The sequence below is a fragment of the Halyomorpha halys genome, unplaced genomic scaffold, assembly GCF_000696795.3.
Source record: "Halyomorpha halys isolate HHAL.00 unplaced genomic scaffold, Hhal_1.1 Scaffold819.1, whole genome shotgun sequence".
In the NCBI taxonomy this organism is placed as follows: domain Eukaryota; kingdom Metazoa; phylum Arthropoda; class Insecta; order Hemiptera; family Pentatomidae; genus Halyomorpha; species Halyomorpha halys.
In genome coordinates this window covers 173,612-197,551 of record NW_027106888.1, presented here as the reverse complement: position 1 = coordinate 197,551, position 23,940 = coordinate 173,612, and the positions used below count along the sequence as shown (strand labels likewise).

The following is a 23,940-nucleotide window of genomic DNA, read 5'->3' as shown; positions in this document are numbered from 1 at the left end:
ACGTCCAAAAACTACCAACGAAAACATCGCCAAAGTTCACCAAATGATGTTAGACGAACGCCGATTTGTGTGAGAGAGATAGCAGAGGTTATGAACATGTCAAAAGAACGTGTTTATTACATATTGAATCAACATTTAGATATGAAAGAGCTGTCCACACGTTGAGTGCTGCCTTTTCTCACGTTAGACCAAAAAATGTGTTCGAATGGTCATTTCCAACGCTCTGTTGACGCAATTTAGGCGCAATACATCCGAGTTTTGGCGCCGATTAATTACTGTAAATCTAGCTTGGATACACCATTACACCCCCGAAACAAAAATACAGTCCAAACAGTGGACTGCAAAGGTAGGACCGGCTCCAAAAAAAGCAAAAACTGTTTTCTCGACTGGGAAAGTGTTAGCGAATGTTTTTCGGGGCAGTCATAGAATTATTTTAATCGACTATCTTCAAAAATGAAAAACCCTTACAGGAGCATACTACGCATCGTTACTTGAGAAGCTGAAGTCAGAACTCGCGGAAAAACGGCCACATTTGCATTAAAAAATGCCTTAAATTTTTGTTAGGTCAGAAACTTTTCAGATCACCCTCGCATATTAGCAGGTCTCGAGACCTTCTTCTTTTCAAGCGCCTCGGAGGATTGTCAGGAATTGCAGAGGAAACAAGGCTAGAAACTAGTGGGTTTGGGTGGTTACGGAGTTAATAATGGAAGGATTGATATCTGGTTCGGGCTAGATCCGTTAAATATGGAACATTAAGGTCTTTATGTATGATTTTATTTGTGACAAATTAAGGAGCATTGAGAATTTTACGAAGGATTTTGGATTGTAAGGATTGGATATGAGAGGAATTTGAAGGTTTGGTGGAGCCCCAAAGCTCAACTCCGTACGTCCAGATTGGGCTTATTACGGTCACTTAGATCAGCCTTTTGTAATGAATTTGAAATTTAGGCCGTTTGTCCAGTAAGTGCTTTAATAGTCGAAATCGACGTGCAGTTTCCTGTCTTTTCAGTCTTGTGTGAGTGCTAAAAGAAGTCGGAACAAGCTATCACATAATATAAAATTAAACATTTTGAATTAATCCAAATTCTTTCCATTATTTTAAAATTCATTTCAAAAGCTATTTTTGCATTTTTCAGAAACAATGTAATACCAACTACAGGTTTGGTAATATTTGTGATAGAAAGAAGATGATAAAATAATGTATATGAAGTATTCCTCATAATATTATAACTCCGAGAGTTTATGAAATACCTGAAGCTCTGAGAGTCGGGTCCCTTGGATAAATGGATAACGTCGGATCTCAGCCTTAGAAATGAAGAAATTCAAACGAAGGACTGTTGTAAAAACCAAAAAGGATCGAGTTGTTAGGAAAAGCAGAGAGGAACTGAATGTGTTCTTGTTCAAACTATTTAGATGAGATAGTTAAAATGGTTTGGGCGTCACTGCAAGACCCTATGAAACTATCGAGTATTGCACTAATGTAAGATCTCATGGATTGGTACATAATTTTTTTTTTTTGCGTTATCGTTCTATTACAAATTTTCCAACCCTGTAGGAGTAGTGGTTTTTCTTAGGAATGGGAAAAAAAGTAGTTTCTAAAATTATTTTTCTACTATAATTAATTAGAAATGGACTGTGTGAATTCAAAATGTTTATTAATTTAACAATTCTCCTCAGGTAACGTCTTCAAGATTCCAGTTAATGAAGTGCCTGAAATATAATAATGAGGTATAGATTAGAAGGGTATAAAGTGGCATTTACTTTAAATAGCATTTTAATGACTATAAATGAGGGGTATTCATAGTTTCTTAAATATAATAAATTAAAGTTAAGCACAACTCGAAAAATTATCAGAATAAAAAAATAACTAAATTTGTATCTAAAAAATCTGAATAAATTGTTATTTACTGAGTTAAACTAAAATTCAATTGAATAAAAAATAGTTTATCTTCAGTAAGGTTTTTTTTTTTGTGCTAATAGTGTAGAGCAACTACCCACTGGTAGCACTCTAATGACATTTTACATTAGCTGGTCTTGTGGCCATCTTCTTTTCAGGCGCCTCGAAGGATTGTCAGGAATGGAAGAGGATGCAAGGTTAGAAACTAGGGGGTTTGAGTGGTTAGCGAGTTTATAATGGAAGGAGTGATATCTGGTTCGGGCTAGATCGGTTACATAGGGAACATTAAGGTCTTTATGTATGATTTTATTTGTGACAAAGTAAGGAGCATTGAGGATTTTACGAAGGATTTTGGATTGTAAGGGTTGAATACGAGAGGAATTCGAAGGTTTAGTGGAGCCCCAAACCTCAACTCCATATATCTGTTCGACAGGGGATTTGCAGAATTTTAGATTTATTTTATGTCTAATTTTTGATTGCTTCGATGCGTTGTAAAATAAATATCGGTAGTCTGTTGAATTTTTTTTAAGAGCACAGTTAATATAAAAGTCCGGAATTACATTTAAACAGTTCATCCACAACGTCTGTAACGTTTTTAGCCGATAGTGTTTATATAATACACTTTGTTTTAAGTTTTTGAAATACTTGAATCAAAGCCTACAACTGAAATGAGAAAATATTAAAATATTAAATAGAAAATACTGGAGTAAAGGAACTAACAGAACACTTATTGGTTATTAATATCATTCAAAGGGAGTTAAATAAATGCATCTCTCAGCTTTTACATTTCGAGATCTTGTAAATTTTTTTAATGTTCAGATCTAAAACTAAAACTTTCATGTTGTAAATATTGTCTCACATTATGTTTCTTATTTATTTGCAAGTACATTTAAGTATTTTTAGATTTCTTGTTTAGTATTTACATATTTTGGTTTATGAAAATAGAAAAAAAAAAAAAAATGTTTCATTTTTTAATCACTTCTGCTATTTCAATCTTTATTCAGAACCTTCTGTAGTCATATTAGTATATTTTAGTTAGCTTGTTGTATATTTAAAGATTTTTAACTGTATATTTTATATTTTTTTGTTGGATACAATATGGCATATTCTGAGATTTTTTACTGCATAAAAATCTATACCTTAGTACAAAGGCATATAAGTGTATGGGTACACTGCCTTTAAAATTATTTAATAATTCAAGACTATTGTGCATAAAAAATCAATTTTTTTTTGTTGCTGTGGTTGCATGTAATGTAATACAATAAAATTACATTGTTTATCATAGAGATTGTAGGATGGCTTTTAGTAAAATATAATAACATAGTGAAGTATTATAAAATAATTACCTTCCCCTAAAATCTACTAATAAATAAAATATATATATTATAAACTGCTTTACTATGGTTATTGGCTTGTTTAGATTCGTTTTTAATTATTAGATATCATTCAAAATGTCTGAAGAAAAAAAAACATTTGTACCACAATAAATCCATTACTTTTTAATATAAGACTATAAAATAATAATCATTTTTTTTTTACAGTTTAATTTTATATATTCCGATTATATCTGTAACTTTCATATTCATTTTCCTCTTCACTCCAGTAACACTGTATATTTTTCATATATACAACTTGTGGATGTATTTGTTACAATTTTTTTTCTTTGTATATTTATCACAGCTGTTGTATACTTGGTCATGTGTTTCCTCTGGACCTTTATTTCTAAAATATATGAATATATTTTATACAAAAAAGATTTATTTAAAAAAATATATATTACTACTAGACTTATATGAGCTAAGAGATTTTTCCATGAATGGGGAAAATAAATTACTTTTTTAAAAAACCCAACTGGAATCAAATTTGAAATTAACTTGTTACCAATCTCCAGCAAAATGTAGACTATCACTTTTTTCTTTGAACGCCATATTTCATCTATTGTTTGCACTAAATATACTATTTTTCTGGGCTAATCCATAATTTATGTTTTATAATTATATTTCGTATTGAATATTTTCTAAAAAATATAACCTAGTAAAAAAAAAATGTTATTGTTGAATCTAAATGTTAATAAAAAACAGTGTAATGCCTATTAAAAACACAATTAAGTTTTATGTACGATATAGTTTTTTTTTTTTACTGTATTTTGATAAAAACTTAAGCATTATTCATATTATATTAACTTTTTTTTTTATTATAAAGTACTTCATTTTTTTTATTCTATATATTCAATATATTTGATTTTTTTTTAATGTTTTTTGCAAAAAATTTTCTATATATCATAAATTTAGTCCATACATATATCCATATTAATGTAAAAAGTGATGCATATAATGTGCTTTTAACATGGTGTTGGTACAAATTATTTAAAATACGCCTCTCATGTGGGTCTAATTACAGAGGAGAAAAAAAACAAATACATATTTATATTATTATTATAACATATGATATTTTATTATAATATGCGACCTGATGTATATTTTCGATGTAATATTATAAAAGAGATGATGTGATGAGAAGATAGCCATTTTAAATCAGAGAGAGGCGAATTAGTATGTTTACTACCTAGGAGGGGAAGAAGTGGGGGGGATTGATTGGGGTGTGGTTGGCAGCCCTGGCTCCCCTCCCACCCCTTCAGTTCTCGTCCCTATGGTAGTCCTGCTCTAACCGGAGCCTCTGTTTTGTTTTGTTTTGTAGTTAGGAGCTTCTTAGAGACGAGGCAGGATGGGCTGTGCCATGTCGGCCGAAGAGCGGGCCGCTCTGGCGAGGAGCAAGCAGATCGAGAAGAACCTGAAGGAGGACGGGATACAGGCTGCCAAAGACATAAAACTTCTTCTTCTGGGTGAGTACTCCTTTCAACCCCTTAATTCTTGCCGGTTTTCTTCTCTGAGGACGGATATTTCATGACTGGTTCCCATGTTTCAAATTCTATGTGCTGTGTAGAGATTGCTCTTATCACACACTAAAAGATTGTCATGTATACCTAGCTGTCATTGATTGTGTCAATGTATATATATTCAGTTTTGCCAGAGGTTTGCCTGTTCATCCGGTTCAGTTCTCAATCTCTTTATTTGGGTAATGAATGTTATTTTGCCTCGTTAGACCTTATCACAGGTACATATCCTCTATGACCGGTCATTGTTCTCTAAACAGCCAAAAATTGAATCTAGCATCCAATATTATTTGAATTGTATTTACAGAACTGAAAAGTCATTTATAATAAAGTTTTATTCCAATATTACATATTGTTTATATCAGCCATTTCCTCTATAAAAAACAACGGTACAATCAGTCAAGTCCTGAGAGTTAGTGCTCCATACTATCTGTGGAATCACCGTATTTCCCCAATGTATATTTCTTTAAACAAATTGCATGCTTACCTTTGGAGAATTATACATCTCTGCATGTTCTTTTTGTATATCTGATTATCAATCCCATTTTAAAAGGAATAACCAAAAGCTCTCTTGAAATGATTGGAAAATTGTCCCGATCGTCCTGACAAACACCATTCTCATAGGTGAAAGAACAGGGACAGTGAAATGCCATTTCCTGTTACATATAGCCGGCAATCATTCACATAGAAGCCGTATCAAATCATTAAGCGTTTTTTAAACCTGTTTTTGTTATTTTAAATTTAATAATCTTTGACTAGATATTTTTTGTAATTAAGAATCAAAATTTGGACCTAAAACTAATTTATGAATATTTATTCTTGTTCGTTGTAAGAAACTCTGATCACCCTTAATCATTTCGATGACAGTGTAAACATCTAAATGAATGATTACCTACACATATACTGTTAGTGTGGATAATTATTTTTAATATATTTATTTTAATAAAATAATACAATATTACTTTTGAGACGGAATAATTATGATCTTATCTTCAACAATATTTAAATTTAAAAAAAAAACACGAATTCAAGTTCAATTTAATTTATTTTCAGTAAGTGTTGATAAGAGATTAAAAGGTTATCATACCAAAAATATATATATTTTACCTTTCAGCTCAATGATATTTACTGGGATATAGCTGAGAGCCAACAAGAGATTTCGCCCACCTGGTAAAATATTGACTGGGTCATCTGACACGAAATACTATAGTGATTTATCCGACCTCAGTGTCACAATGTCACAGTGATTGCCGCTCCTTCCTTGTCGGGAAAGGAAGATGATATAGGTACACCAACACTTCACAAGACATTAATCTTCCGTAGTCATAATACATTTCGAAATAGTCCACAATTCAAATTGTGTGTTTTAGTTAAAACTAATTATTCACATAAGATAATATCTTCATAAAGTCTTTACAGTGTTTTTTTCCTCCTGTTTTAATCAATTTATCTCTAGGTTATTTAATATATCTTTTGATTCAGGTTTTTCAATCATATGATACCAGTTTATATCACAAGAAGGTTCCATGAAGATTTTAATTTATTTGCCTTTCATTTTGGATCAACCACACGTAATAGGTACGTTTCGGTAGAATAAATGTTCTGTTCTAGCTTTAGGAATACTTTAAAAGGATGTGGATGGAGATGACTTAAGGATAAAAAAGAAACACTCATAATTGCCTATGCATTCAAATTGCATCATGCCATCTCTCAGCTGGTGGTTACAGCGCTTTCTCAGCATCAGCGCATTCCTGGACCGCAGTTATAGATACCATTAATAGAAACATATAGACTTATTTATCTCATTTCAAGAACTAAATCGATTATTTGTTTATTTTTTACAGGAACAAACTTAAATTAATCAAAATTAAAAATCACAAACTAATTTAAGTAATTTTTAGTTAATGTAGTAATTTTTGAGCTCTTTGACTTAGTGGATAGGTTCATAAAGGTACAAGAATTAACAGAAAATGAAATATGAATCTTATTCAATACTTGACAAAATTCCTCCAGGATACGATCAAAATCTTGAACCGTTCTGCTCCAACTTCTTTATTGGACTGATGATTTGCATAAAAAGTGCATCAACTTATTTTCGAAAACATCAAAATCAGTCTGGTATTAATTATTGATTCAATTTCATTCTTTAACACGCATGATATCGTGCACTTTAAAGGCAAATCTGTAAAAAGTGGAGCAAAACTTTAGTCCAATGCACCTAAGAGTATTTGAGCCTCAAAACCGAACATAAGTTCAAATCAGGGCTTAGAGTAAAACTATTAAACTCACCGTTCTTCAAGCTTGAAAACCAGCCCATGATACTGTAAAATCTAAATCTTTTGTAAAATCAATAGGAATTGTCAGAATTTCGAGTCACATATTTATCAGCAGTTGGTTACTTCCTGTTCTAATCGTTATATGAACGGTAGAGAAAGTTTATATATTTTATTTTTAAGATGATTATAATTATAACAAGTTGTAGTTATAAGTTTAAATCTTGTTATATATTTAAAAAAGTATGACTCGCCCAATTTTACTGGGGCAGATTAGATGCTGAAGTGGGGAACGTATTCCCGAAACGTTCAAAAAAAGAAAAAATATTTTAATATAGTTAATATTAAATGAATTACTTTATGTGAACAAAAAGAATTACCAAAATGGGCTTGGTTCGAAAGCAAGCAATGTATTAACAATTAAGCAATAGAACCATCTTTGAAATTTAATATGTAATTTCTAACATGGTTGAATAATGTTCAGAACGGAAAGCAACTTAACACTGGTAACTATGAGACTCGAAATTTTAATAAGGTTCGATCGATTTTACAAGAAGTAGCAAGACTGTGAGACATTTATTCGATGCCTAGTTGGTTAGCCGGTTACCAAGCTAGAAGAATACTGTGGTTAAAAAAAATTATCACAAATTCTCTATCCAACACTTAAACACTTTCTTTAAAAAAAAAAAGTCCTAGAAACGTGTTAAAAATGAGTTTTTGCAAACAAACCGCCTGTAATACAAATTCTAACTTTTTTTAAAAAAATATTTATTTGGCATTGGAATTTTCCATACAGTATACATTTATCTGTATTCTCATTATTTCCACCAATCAATGAAAAAAGACAAAAGCCCCAGGCCGAATTCGAATCGGCACCGCCAATAGATCTCAGAATGTTAAGACTGGGTCCAACCACGGAGCTACGGACGGCCCAATTCTGACTTTTAAAAATGGCCAGGCCCCAGAATTCGGACCACATGACCGCAAAAATATCTCTAAATCTTTTTTGACTAAAAGTATAGGGAAATATTTTTTTTTTTTCGATCTGTTGAAAACTGTTGCTAAAAGAACCTGGCTTGATAAGCTACCCAATTTATTTATTTTTTACGTCTGCATCACATTGTACTGAATCAATCACTTATCATGAAGATGATGGACATTTTCTTTTTAAATGTGCTCATGAATAGGACTAGCCAAAAATGAATCAGAAAGTCATCTAAATTTGATTGTTAATAATACTGTAACCATTTTAAAAACAATTTATTTATTCATTTAGCTTTGCTAATAGAAAAAGTGACAACAAAGGGCGATGTAATTTGTATTTGAAGAACATCGGTGATTCTTTGAAACCGCTAATCGACTATTATAACTTTTTTGCAATTACTAAATATAAACAATTTTTTCTGATCAAGATCAATTTTTATCTTAAGATACCAAAAAATGTATTATATATAAATTCTACAGTTCAATCAATTTTACTAAATAATGTATTTATTGTAAAATGTAACTTTTATGTTCCTCTAGAAATGTTTTTGATATAATTTATGGAAAGGGATTGTAGGGAGAGACGTTTTTTGTGTCGTTAGGTCTTGGTATGATATTTCAGAAAACTGAATATGTAATAATATTAGATCTCTTACCTGAGTTAAATCTTCTTTTTTTTTTTTTTATTTAATTATTTATTTATTGTAATTTACAACTTTACAAAATAACACAATAGGTAAATATGTTGTATGTTTCATATACACTTGAAAATCTTGGGAAGGAACCACCCATTGGTGGTACAAATCTTCTTAAAATTTGAATAATTAATTAAATACTTACCTCGGTTATTAGAAGGATTGGAATATTTCCGAAATCTTAGCTTAAGAAATTAATTGTTATTTCTATAAATTATCACCATAAATTATCTCATAACTTGTGGTTTATCTAGAGAGAGAGAGAAATGGTAGTTAACTTACTATAATTATTTTATAATTGACGTCACAATGGAAAACCCCATAATAAGCAATAACAGCATATTTCTCTTTATTGAAATTGATATAATAAATTAAAATTTTTTTATATACTGTGCCCCCTCTATAGACAGTTCCAAATCTAGAAGGGCACGGTATATAGTCTATAGATACATCAAATACAATATATATATTGAATTTTAAGTAAATTAATTAAAAGTAATTTAAATACAATTTGCTATTTACACAGCTAATTTAAATATTATATATTAATTGAAAATTTAAAAAGTTTTTAAGATCAGGCCAAACTGTAATACTAATTATTCTTTTTTTTTTCTTACCTTGGATTATATGATGATATATCAAGTCATACTAAAAGAAACTTTCATATTCAGATCTTCAATATAAGTCCAGATATTTTGTTACTTTTTTCTATTAGTTATAAATTCGTTATTGTGTGTCTTTTTTTTTTTATAATCGAATTTTATTTATTGACAGATCTTACAATCTGCCACACCGTTGTGGGAAATAGGTAATGATGAATGATCACATTCTTACTAAAATAAAATAAAATAAGAATGAAAAATAAATAAATAAATGAAAAAAAAAGTACATAAAAATAAATAAAATCTCCCTTAATATATATATACAAACAGAAGGATAAAGAAAATGAACATAATCAAACTGTGTGCATGAAAAAATAAGTAAATACAATAAAATAATGATAAAAATAAAATATATTGTCTTTCTAAAATTTAAAAAAAGGAAACTACTTTTATGAAAAGTTACGTTTCATTTTACTGTCATTAATAATATTTAAATATTACCCCAAAATCAAAACTTGTTTTTGATAACCATCTTCTTTGACTTATTTAAGTGTACTAAAAAAATTGGAAAATTATGACTTAAATTAAAATAATTACTATTATTTCTGGTATTTTTTGATTTAGTATGAACACTTCTGAAAATGGAGTAATGAGGTTCCCCTTTGAGGCTCTGGGCAGGTTGCTTACATATTCCTACGCCCATGATAAGAAACCTTTTTACTAAACCAAACAAAGTGAACGAGATACAAATTTTTAAGTCAAATAATTTAGCTCTCTGTTTTTGTATTATCACACTATGGAAGAGAAGGCCTTTGGTTTGGATCATCTCGATATTTCGGTCTAAGGCCGGTGTTCCCATGAGATATAGGGGTGGTTAGGGGTGGTCCCATGGGATATAGGGGTGGTCCCATGGGTATAGGACAGATTTTTCTCCAAGAGATTCCACCAAGTTTGTCATGTCTACATGCACCTATTGAATCGAGAAACTTTTGGAATTGAATCCCAGTTTTTCAAAACTTTTGTGAGACACTTCCATCAATATCTACGAACCTTGTATTGTAGGCAACTTCCTTTATCTATGTGTGCTATGAACTGATATCGGATTTCTTTGGAGTAAAAAAAACCAGAAAAATGTGCAAATTCATGCAGTAAAAACTCAGAATGTGTACGAAACATACAAACTAAAATGACTAATAAGTAATTTATAATATTAATATGTACATGGGAAGCTTTTCCGACCTCATATGAATCAGATGATAAATGTAAATAAACTCACTAAATATTTATCTTAAATTAATGATCTTCTACTGAAAGAGTTTCTAGAAACTAATATAAAATTGGCGAATGAACACAATCTTTCTTATTTAAATATATTAATTTATTACACAGACAACAACGGGATTATCCCCCATCTTCAGGTTGCTAGAAGCAAATTCACAAATTTAACATATGCTTACAACATTAACGCTATATCACATTATTCATTAAGAAGCAGTACATATTACTACAAACACCGACAAAGCAATTAATTTTTAAAAAAACACTAAGACTTTATGCACAGATTATATAGACATTATAAATAAATTAACATTTTAGACTAGTATAATAGTTATAGAATTTAGATTTATTTAATTTTTGTTGTTTGTTATTATATATATTGTTTTTTAATAAATTGTTAAATGTAGTTAGGTTGTTCAACTTTTTGGTAATAGAGGAAGGAGATTATTTTTGTAGTTCTATCTGGTTGTTGAAGATTTTGTTCATTCACCAATTTCATATTAGTAAATATTTACCATATTTGTGGATACATGCACAACAAACTAAACTACAAATTTGTTCATCGTTGGAAAGCTAAGTACAAGATTATAAAACTAGAAGTATTAGCTAGAATAACTCACTTATAATTGGCGAATAAACTCCTAGAACCATATTAAAAATGCATTTTAACAAACAAGCGGGCTGTACAAGTTCTTGGTTTTAAACAGTCTGGTCCAATGGAACCAATTACAGCATTCCGACCATATGACCGCCAATAAAAATCACTAAAATTTTCTTAACCAAAATTTTGTTCTTTATTTTAGGCAAGTGGACCTGGGCTTTGTTTGTAACCACGCTACTAAAAAAAAAAATTTTTTTACGTCTGCATCACATTGGACTGAATCAGCCACATATCGTTAAGATCATGAACATTCTCTTTTTAAATGTGCTCACGAACAAGGCTAGCCATAATTGGATCAGAAAGTCATAGCAATTTTTATTGTTAATAATATGTATTGCCATTTTAAATAGAATCTCTTTATTTATATATCTTTGCTGATGATAAAAGTAACAACAAAAGGTGAATCACATTGCATAGATTGATGAACATCGGTGATTCTTATTATAATAAATAAATTATAACTTTCTTTGTAATTATTAAATATAACATTTCTTTCACTTTATAATTAAAGTGGTAAAGAGCTAACACTGGTAGTCACAGTTACAAAAATTAATTACATTTACAATTTTCCATTTAGTGATTAGCATTTACTCTGTTTGTATAACACAGTAGTAATTGATAAGGATAAAAATGCATTTAAACAGTCGATTATAAAATCTTTTTTAAACGTACCAAGAAAACTTCGAAGTTTAAAATTCGTTGTTTTAAGTTATTTCTGTATTAAATATTTGAGAAGTTTAAGGGAATATTATTTTTTTTTATATATTTCATCAAGAGAATTTTTAAGTCCACTTATAAACTGTTCATTAGCTGCTTCAGATTCGATTTTATAAATCTGTACTATGCAGTATAGATTTTTTAAAATATAATAATGATTAACTAACTGAAACAAGAACGGAATGTCAGCCGAAAAATTCCTGTTCAATTTCATAGAGATGGTGGAATTTCGGATTGACATATTAAGGTTTTCGAAATAGAAATTACTTGCACTGATAAGAATAGATTTCAAAATAAATGCCATCCTGCTAAACCCAGATCAATAGGAAAGTTCACAATGCATTGCCAGGCCTATCTTCAATGAGCCAGTACCTTTGTAACGGAACTAATTCCCAATACAAAAGCTTAACGCCAATGCGGACATCCTATTCCCATCCAGATAAGAGATCGAGGAAGAATTACTGCCTACACCTATTTTCTAATTATAACTATCAACAATTATAAAATAGCCATAATATGAGTGAAAGAAAATTTCAAAATCATAATATCATAAACATTAATATTTAATTATTCGAAATCATTCGCTTTGGGAATTCTGCCTTCCAACTTGCTTGCAAGAGTAAGTCCTTCAATACTGTTTGATCTACTTCTTAATGTTCAATGTAATTAAAGATGTTGAACCTTACTTGAAATATAAACTTGACTTAAAACTATTCCAACATGAATAAAATAAATTAACAACCTAGTGCAGTGGTTTGGCAGCGGAACCCTTTTGGTAGAAGTAAGAAGATGGCGGAACCCTATTGGTGGAAGTTAGAAAATGGCGGAACCCTATCGGTTGAAGTAGAAAAATGGCAGAACCCCTACATTATCATTTGATACGAATGGTATCGAAATAGTAAATAAAATAATAATTCATCTTTTCAGAAAAATCTAAGAAAGGCTAGGATACCTACTCAACAAAACCTGTCCAAAATTTGATGAAAATCTGAAATGATGAGGTTCAAAACCGTCCATGGATAATGTGGAATGAGTCATCCATATATTATTTTGTGGAACCCCTGGAAGAGGCTCTCGGAACCCCTGTGATCCGCTGAACTAGAGGGAAAGCACTTAAAGAAATGCCTGATTCTCTACCTTCCAGTATTTTTATGGTCAGATCTAGATTCCAACTGCCTGATTAATCCTCCGATTCTGTCCCAACTTATAGATTCATCCCATAACTAATGCAAAGTACTAATTTTAGTGATTATTTGACAGTTCCGCGTTGGCTAGGTTGGTCGAAAGAGCCCTAGAGTTGCAGGAGTGCCCAGTAACACATAATTTTGTAACAATTTATTTTTACTATTTCATTAAATAGCTTGTATATATGTTTCTTAATGTTAGTGAGTCAGCTGAAATAAACAGTAAAAGTGTCTCAAAATGTACATTTAAGTAATTTTGTGACTTTAAATCCATAAACGGTTAACATAATTACTGAAAATATTAATTTAATGATTTAAGTTACAACATTAAAAGCTATGTATATGAACGTAATGGAAATGTGAGCAATTTTTTCATTCAGTTGTTTGATTTAAAATTGTATAATAACATGCATTATAGTCCCCCGATTTTCTTTCTGGAAAGATCTCTTAATTTATATTCTAAATAAATCCAAACAAAAACAGTTTGTGTGATGATGTGTAGTGCAAACAAAAAATCGATCAGAAAATCTGCCTTTCAATCCCAAAAAAACAATTACCACTACTTCACCTGAAAACAGTGTTTATTATTTTTTGTTTTTAATTATCACCACCTAATTTCCTATTGGACTACAATACACGTGGACACACCCTTCCTATAGTAACCTGTTCCCAAAATTGGAATATATGGTTGAAAGGTAATTCAGCTTCTAACTACGAGATAAAGGTGAGCTTCGATACATTTTCTAGGACACGGTGAAAAACTGGTATATCTTGGGCATAGAAAAACCGTCACATCGTCTTCAAAAAGGGCGAAAAATGGACAAATATCAACCCTTTATAATGATTTAAAAATTATGAATAATTAATCTATTTTTTATTTTAAAATAGGAACTTTTGTGATTACCCTCGTATGTGTATACATATTTTTCTGCAGTGATAATTGTATATCGCGAGCAAATCCAATCGCAAGCCACCTAAGGAACAAATTAGACAAAGTTTATGAATAGCAAATTATTGAAAATTAAACACTATTTTCGCATGTTGGAGCCCAATTCGGGGTTTTGGCATCGATCTCTCTGGAAGCAGGCCCGCCTTCCTGGGAGGGGCACGGGAGGGGAGCGAATTTCCCGGAGCCTGGGCTTCCATGGTGCTCCTTCATAGTAAAAATGTCTTGAACAAATCTATTTTTAAATATCAAGCTCTTAAAAGTAACATTATTATTACCTAATTTATAAATAGGCGTTTAGTTCATTATTTTAATAGAAAAGATGCTTTATAGTTTATAGTTTTAAGTATCTGATCTATAGAAAGATAGATATGTAGCTATCTGACATTCCTCAAATAAACTGTTTTTGATAAAATATAATAATTTTTATAATACAAAAAAATTGTTTCTCTCGGTTCCTAGTATTTTTCGTGGCCTAGTACTGTAATACAAAAACAAAAACGGACATAAACTAGCAACTTTTGTAAAAATTATATGTCTTATTATAATTTCTTATTCAAAACTACTTTTTATTACAAACAGGATTTATTCATATAAATTTTGTGAATTTCCCAACTTCCCAATAACAAAGTTAAACATGTTCTCAAATGTTAAAGTAAAAAATATTTTATCTTCAGCTGAACCCGATTGTTCAATAGTTTTTCGGATGATAAAAATTATTTTTTTCTTGTGTAATTTTCTACTTATTGAACAATTTATTATTAAAACTATGTTACTCAAAGTTTCAATATTTTCCATTCATTTCCCTAAATAATCATCTATAGGAAAAATACAGATATTTGGCCATAACCTTTGAATAATTCTATGAATTTCGAAGATAATAGCTTAAGATGTATTTTTAAATAGTTACTTAGTATTCATTGCACCACAAAATATAAAAATCGTAAGTTTTAAAATTTTGGCCAGAAGTATGGATTTTTGTACCTATATGCGTCCGTTTATGGTTGAGGCTATATAAATTCAATTTATATATTCCCCTTTCTGCCCAAGAGTAGAACTAATACGATTTTTGGATTTTTTTTTTTTAACCTAAATTGATTTAAAAAAATATACGTTTGGCAAATTTGAAAATTGTTGTTCACTGGAACCCTATTTTTATACATGATCGCATCTCTGGGAAGAAATGGGTTAAGCAAAAATAATCAAACACAGACAAGGTTTTAAAATTTGATTTTGATGTATATATGATAAACCAATGAAAATATGTGTTTATTTTTCATGTATGACTGTTATTTTCTTTGAAGTCCCATGGGTGCGTGGGGTTGATGTCATGATGAAAACGGGTTGAGGGTAGCCTCTTTTTCTCCATTAGTAATGCATTTGAAGAGGGGGCTGGGGAAATTGGATCTTCTGGAAAGGGGTAGTCCGTATTTTGTGTCAGTCTGATGGTGGTAGGGCTCACTAGGGTTGTTGATTAAAACAATTAATTACTTGTACTCAGTGGAGTCTGAGTCTGTTTGAGTGCGTTTTCCACCTTTGTACGCACCGCATATGTAATAAAGACATAGAAATATTTAAGATTAAAAAGTTGGTAAATTCAATTTAAAAAGCTTGATGATAAAAAAAATACCGTAAAAAACTTTTTAAATTGCTAAGAGAAGAGTTAAAAAAAAATATATGAAAATATTACATTTTATTTTAATGGTTATTTTATTCAACATCTTCTTTCTTAACAATAAATTTACAAGTAAGATGAATCTTTAAGTTTGCAAAACCAAATTTTCGACAATTGTATTGCAAGATGCATTTGAGTTGACTGAAAAATCGTTCATGTTCTTTTTAGGCACCTCAGAAAATAACTGAGAACAATTTGTTGTATAATTTTTATCTAAGGATTTTTTTTTAATTTACAAACATTTTGTTTTTAAAAAAAAAAAAAATGTGATAATTGCATGGAAAGTAAAGTGGACAAAAATATGTACTTACAAGAAAAATTTATAAAAAAAAGACAAATACTTTCTTATGCTGAAAATACTTCCATTCCTTTAGTAACACCCTACTTATTCCTGTCGAAGAGATCCGTTACCAAGGACTACATCTGGACAAACGAGTGACTTGGAATCCTTTACTTACTAGACAAACGGTCCAAACTCCCAACTAATTAGAAAATGTACTCATTTATATGACTATAATCAGGCCTATCTGGACTTATGGAGTTGAGCTTTGAGGCTTCACTAAATCATCGAATTTCTCTCGTATCCAATCCTCACAATCTGAGGATTTTAGATTGTAAGGATACTCCTTACTTTGTCTCAAATCAAGTCATCTATCAGGACCTCAATGTTCCATATTTATGTTTCCGATTTTCCCAGAACTCGACACAAATCCTTCCATGATAAACTTTCTAACCACTCATTTTGAAATGTATAAAATAAAATGAAAATATGCACTTAAATACTGAATTATAAGGAAAAATATTTAAACAAATAAAAATGTAAAACTGGTAAAATATATAAAATAAACTAGGAACTGAAATACTTACTTGCAAGGAAAAATATCTAAAAATCTTTTAATTCTTTTTTTTTTTATTAAACTTTACAAGTATCTATCATCCTATTGTATGACTAACATCAAATTTACTTATTGTATATATGATAAATAGAGTTGAAAAATGTCAATTAACAAATAAATAAAAAATATTTGGAAAAATAACATATAAAAACGGTGAAATGTATAAACAATATGGATATATACTCTAAAATACTAAATTATAAAGGAAAATATATAAAACAGATAAAATAAAAGTAAAACTGGCGAAATATATAAAATAAACTGGGAACTGGAATACTTACTTGTAAGGAAAAATATCTACAAAATCTTTTATTTCTTTTTTATACTAAAACCTCATAAGTCTGTATCATAAGGATAATATATATAATAATAAGGAAAAATATTTTCTTTTTTTTTATATTAAAACTTCACAAGTCTGTATCATGCAATGTATGACTATCATGCTATTTAATTTTTATATATTTGTTTAATACAGTTGCAAAATAACAATTAATAATTTAGAAAAATATTTGGAAAAATATGTAAATATAAATGTATGAAATAAAATGGGAACTGGAATACTTGTAAGAAAAAATATGTAAAAATCAAGTCTGTATCGGGCTATTGTATAACTTACAATATATTTTTTATTACAGATATTTTTAATACAGTTGCAAAATATCAATTAATAAATAAAAAATATGTAAACATAAAAAAATGTAAAAACAGTGAAATGTATAAAATAAATGTAAGTATGATGTGTATGGATGCATGAAATGTATAAAATAAAATAGAAATATGCACTTAAATACTGAGTTATTGGGAAAAATATGTAAATCCAGTAAAAATAAAAGTGTAAAATCGGTGAAATATATCTTTAAAAAATTAGAACTGAAATACTTGTAAGGAAATTTTTTTTTTATTGTAAAACCTCACAAGTCTGCATCATGCTATTGTATGACTAACATCATGTTTACTTATTTTATACATTTTGAATACAGTTGCAAAATATCAATTAATAAAAAAAAAAATTTTTTTTGGAAAAATATGTAAATATAAAAAAATGTAAAAACGGTAAAATATATAAAATAAAATAGAAATATGCACTAAAATACTGAATTATAAGGAAAAATCTTTTCTTTTTTTTTATAATAAAACATCATAAGTCTGTATCATGCTATTGTATAACATCATATTTACTTATTGTATATAGTTTTAATACAGTTATAGATATCAATAAAAAAATTTACAAATGGTGAAATATTAAAAAATGAAATTGATTTAAAATTGTTAGAAATATTTTAAAATTTTCCTAGAAAGCTCAAGTTTTTTGCAGTTGTAGAAAAAAAAAATCATCATTATTAATTACACTGAAATTATAGTAACGTTGTACGAAATTGGATTGGTGCTTTGAATGGGTGTTGAATTAAGGATAGAGGCAACTAGATGATTAGTGGATGGATGGAGAGCCCCTTGCAAGGTGAGGGCATTGTCTTGACGTAATCTGTCGAGAAAAGATACTTTTACTTTCATCGGATGATTCAATTACCGAGGTTCCCCTTAGACACCTGGGAACTGGTACTCTTGTTCACAAAGTGATTCTATCTAGCGGGATTTTTTTAATTCAGATTCATTCCTTCTCCGTTTTTATTAAAAAGATAAACGTGAAAAGATGGGGAGAAAAAGGTGGAGGAAAAGACCTCAGGGTCCATTCCGTTTCAAATCAACCGATAAAAAAAAACAATTTGACACCCACCATCTCAAATTTTGATGAAACATGGCACATTGATTCTATTAAGACGCCTGCAAATTTTTTCTGTCCCATCATTTATTGTTTATGTCAAATCAAATGTTTACTTTCATTAGTTTGATGCTATCCGAAGCCTCTGAAATATTGCTTTTAATGAGTACTGACGCCATTAGAAATATTTTTCTCAAAACTATTCAAGATACTATAAAAATTTGCAGTTTTATGTTATGCCTCAAAACATAAAAAAAATTCTTTTGTTTACCTATATCAATAAAAAATTTTTTTTTAACGCGGAGTGGTAGAATAAGGAGAGTTTTATTTAATAACGCTTAGGAATATTCCCTATCTTCAGTTAATCAATCTCTGTAATTAACCATTCTGTTTTAACATTAAAATAACAATTTTTAGATTCAATTAAAACGTTCAGACTATGTTATGTTATTATTTACTCTATCCATTTCTTAATAAAAATTTTGTCATAGTAGCTAAAATTTTAACAATTTTATTTTTTAAATTTTACAAACTATGTATAATGTGTTGAAATACAATTTTCTGTCAAAAAAAATCAACACATCATTCAACAAATATCTTTTTTTTTCTTACATCCTAATCTTTATTAATAAACAATTAAAAATATATACAATTTACTAAACCGAATTATATATATACAAACATTATTTACAACCTTCTTTTGCCGGATGGCATTTTAAGATACATGGGGATACATGGTCCGCTGAAGGCGGTTTATACATGATGGCATGTTTGCCCGGGGGGAGGGACCCTTCCGGCTGTATATCAACAAATATCTCATCTCAACCGTCTTTTATATAAGACCTACCTAAATATTGTTTCTGGGAGGGAGAATTCCTTCGGGATGTCTTCAGGCATGGAATAACATCATTTGACATAAAATGACCCATTGATTTTTGGCTGCCTTAGGCGACCTTTTTATTTTTGCGATAGTTTAAAAAATAGAAATTAAATCTAAATTACTGTATTTATTTATTATATCATAAATACTATATTGGTTATAATTTAATATTTATAATTTATTTTGATTAATTCCTGGTTTAACCATCTGATGAAGGAAAATAGACCAATCTTCTATCGCTGCCTTGATGCCGTAGGAGTGCATGTCGGCCAACCATAGGTGCTTCGTCACAATCTTAATTTTAGTTTTTTAGACCGAGAAGAAGCTACCTTAGTTATCTATTTTAAATAGCTACTCATTTTTCCTTCCAAGGCGTTCCAATACTAATCCGTTTGATCATAAACCTTTCTAAGTTCTGAGAAAAAAACCTGTGTCTACATGGTTCTTTTTAAAAAATGTATTTGCCTCTGTTGTGAAGACATACAGATGGGGTTGAGCCTATAAAGTAAAATAACAAACAAAGTGTAAATACAAGATAAGAAAAAAATATATAATTAAAAAAGAAAAGTAAAAATGAAAAATAGAAAAATCTTAGTGTACAAAAGAAAAGAAAAAAATACTAACTAAATTTTATAAACAAGCCATAAAAAAGAAAGAAACAAAGAAAGAAACAACAACACTTAAAGTTTCAACCATACAAAGATATTAAAATAATATTATTTAAATTATAACCAACTAATAATACAATCTATAAAAATTTATTTTGGTAGAAATTAAGAAACAGAGAAAATATATATATTTACATACAAAAATGTAAGTAAATTAAAGATAATTACTACATTTTGTAATTAACAAAATAGAAAAAAAAAAAAAAATTACAAAACAACTGAAAATTTCTTTGTGATCCAAAAGTAAATTGAAATATTTTGAAAAATAGTGAAATATTAAACTAATGGTTGTTTACTAAGGAATGAAAGAAAAAAAAAGAAAAAAATACAGTTACAATGAGACAGTTTGAAAGAAAACATACTTCCAAAAAATAATCTTCAAAGATTAAGTTACAAAAAATAGGTGCATAAGGAAGCGATAAAATCGATAAACTTTTATAACATTACATGTTTTATTTAGGGCTTCCCTGAAAATAATTGAGAACTATCTGTTTTGTAATTTTAATCTATGAATATATTTAATTTTTCTTATTTACAAAAAATTTCATTTGTATTAATAAAAATAAAAGTGAAAAGAAAAATTAGTTCTTTTAAGAATAATGTGTAAAACAAAATCAGAAATATGTACTTTTCAGAAAAATGAGTAAATAAATGTAAAAATGGTGAAATATATAAAAGAAAATTGGTTTAAAATTGTTAAAAAATTCTTCTTTCTAATTAATTTTGGAGGTTATTAGCTTTCAGTTATTAATTTCTATTTATTTATTCGTTCCTTGGTTTTTCTTTTTATTTGTGCACACAAAAATATTTTGACATTTAACTAGTTTAAAAATTTATATAAAACTTCTATAAGTTATCTTCCACCCTTCGTGGGTGGCTTACTTAATTTATCTTTAAAATATTTACTTGTAACGGTGGATGTAGGACACGTCAAATTCTCTCTAGGGGATCATAACACTAAAATTAATAGAAAAGAATCCTTTCCTACCCGTCCCCGAAATCCCTGAACATTGCCTTAAAAACATTTACTAATAACGATTAGAACAGTAAAAATAAATTTTAAAAAATTCCTTTAAGAAATGAACCAAAAATAGAAAATATCATGAAAAATTTTATCATCAGGCTTGGACAGCCGATAAGCCAAAAAGGTCTATGATAATTTTTACTTATCCAATAAGTTCAAAAGCTGTCTAATGAACTGTAAAATACATTAAAATTACATCGGTTCGCAAATTTTACATCCTTCTTGGTCATTTCTGACTTAGGGGGGCTACCTAGAGGAAACCATGGTGGGGAGTCAGGTTTTCACTGTGGGACCACCACAGAAATGAAAGTTGATCCACCAGGCCGAATTCATACTGGTATTTCATAGTCACATGACAATTACTGAACTCCCTCAGCTAGAAACGGCTCGAAATCGTACCTCCAAATATTTTCACAAAATTATACGAAGCACTGATATAAAATATTTATAGTATAATAAGAGATTGTAATAATATGTATATCTATTCCACAATTGCTTCATGCAAAAGTTTTAAATTAATGTCTTCAGTCTCCGAAATCCTGGCTAAACTATTTCTTTGTTATCTAAATGACAATCTAAAAGTACAGATTATTCATATCGCGCTATGAAATTGGAGACAAAATTCAAAAGTGTCGGAAATGTTTTTGTTTTTTTCTGGAAAAACATATTTTTCCCACATCCTATTGTCCATCACCCATAACAACTACAAATGCAGCCTGTCGTAAATAACCAAATATGTATTTTACCAATCATTCAAAAAATAATTTGAACTAAAATTAAATTTAAATTTATTACTTATAAGAAAATTTAGCTTCAATTAACATCATGATCTTAAAAGCTGGCATTTCAGATTTATCAAATGAATGATTTTTGTATTCAGTAGTCAAATAAAAAATAGACTTATCTTTTAAATATTGTGTATAGGTAATGTTGACTTATGTAGTAAATTGTGTGTTACAATAATTCAATCCATCAATTACCCTTAATAAAGTTTATTTATAACAATTTTTTTTTATCTCAAATTGGAAAGAATTCAATTTTTTTTTTCTTTTGGAAATGTGAGTTGAAATTAAAATTTATTGTTGAAAATAATGTTCATTATTCATTGGAATAAGAGAATATTCTTTTAAGTACTTCTTGACAACTTAGCGTACAATCCTATCTTAGCACGCTGAAGGCTAGGAACATACTGTCTTCTCCTAGTTCTAAATGAAGGTGTCAGAGTCAGATTTGCTATCAGATATGTCTATTCGTTTAGATAGCAAAATTAATATCTGAAAAAAAAAAAAAAAATGCTTGAGAAACGTTGTTATTCCAAACGTCATTCATATTATGTTCAGTGCATTCACTTGTTGTATTTCTCAAAATACTCATATTAAATTTTCGTGATGCAAAAAAATATTTTATAGAAATATCTTTTATAGAAGAGTGGAACTACTTATACATTGATAAAAAATAAAATAAAATACGGCAGCCTGTATCACTCAAGAAAGTAACATTTTAGAAATGCAAATTACACACAAATATTCTGATTCTACTGTGATCTGTAAGAAATTTTGAAAACTCGCCTAAACGAAATATGTGATCATATGATTGTGAATCGACTGATAGATTAGCTACAATTTCCATTATTAATAATAATTTCCATTAAGACATGTTCGCCTTCAATTCAGAGTTTTTATTATTGTTAAAAATGAAATATGACATTAATGAGAGAAGACTAGATAGGTTAAAGTAGAAACGGTGTTGGATAAAAGAGAGGAAAAAACATATTTAATATATTAATTAAAATAAATAATTTAATTTCTATCCATTTTAGTCTCAACACATTTTATTTTTCTTACAAGTCCGACGTTTCGGCCAATCCGGCCATCTTCAGGGACCATCTACTACACATGTATGAGCTTTTATTACATGTATGATCCTCAAACATTTCAAAATACTTAACATTATTATTTTGACAAAAGTGTAGTTATAATAAATAATTGTAATGCATGAACTGAGTGGAGGAAGGTTACAAGCATTGTTGTGATACAGTTTTAAAAATAGTGACTGTGATAAATGATTTTAATTTTGGTTTTTAATGTGAATATTGACTAATTAGATAATTAAACATATGTGGGAATTAAACATATACTTATTAACAAAAAAAAATATGTTTTACTTAATGTTTCATAGAAATTGATGTTTTGACCTGGGCAGAATAGCCTGCATGGAGTTAGAGTTTTTAAATCATATAATTCCAAAATTGTATTAACATAAGATAAATTATAAATAATAATGTTAAGTATTTTGAAATGCTTGAGGATCATACATTTAATAAAAGCTGTTTTGTAGTAGATTGTCCCTGAGGATGGCCGGATTGGCCGAAACGTCGGACTTTTAAGAAAAATAAAATGTGTTGAGACTAAAATGGATAGAAATTAAATTATTTATTTTAAAAAATTTACCAGTCATTAATATAATTTAATTGTTAAAATAATACTGTATAAATGATATTTATTTCTAATGAAATAGAAGAAAATAATAATAATAAAATGAATTTCTATTGTAATATGGGACCGATTAGTATGTTATGTCATGTAGTAACGCTATTGAGTATATATATATTTATTTATTTGGGCAGCATTGATTGTAAAATAAAGCATTTCTCTCAACAGTATATGGCTAAGTTATAAAATTTTATCTCCTTGTCTCAAATAGGTTTTATCTTCAACATCTTCTTATGCAAGATATTACTTAAGCATTTTTAAGTATCTATTTCTTGACTATCAGCAAGCTGAAACATGTTGCTTATTGCATTTCTAAATATTTCTATTTAATTTCCATGTTATTCTTTTTACTTTCTCTTACTTATGTAAGGTATATATAGTAAGAGAAAGCATTAAAAATGTGAAAAATTTAGTCAAAAAACCTAGTCTCGTTTTTTTTTTTTTTTTTTTTTTTT

General features: G+C 29.0%; 1 protein-coding gene across 1 annotated transcript in view; it reads left to right on the top strand.

Moving 5' to 3' along the window:
* The first annotated feature begins 4,525 nt into the window (after positions 1–4,525).
* Galphao (G protein alpha o subunit) overlaps positions 4,526–23,940 on the top strand; it is a 128,380-nt gene continuing 108,965 nt past the window's right edge. Inside the window, exon 1 of the mRNA XM_014429766.3 lies at positions 4,526–4,739. Coding sequence (XP_014285252.1) covers positions 4,622–4,739 — 118 coding nt within the window. The 5' untranslated portion in view covers positions 4,526–4,621. The remainder of the gene's footprint in view (positions 4,740–23,940) is intronic.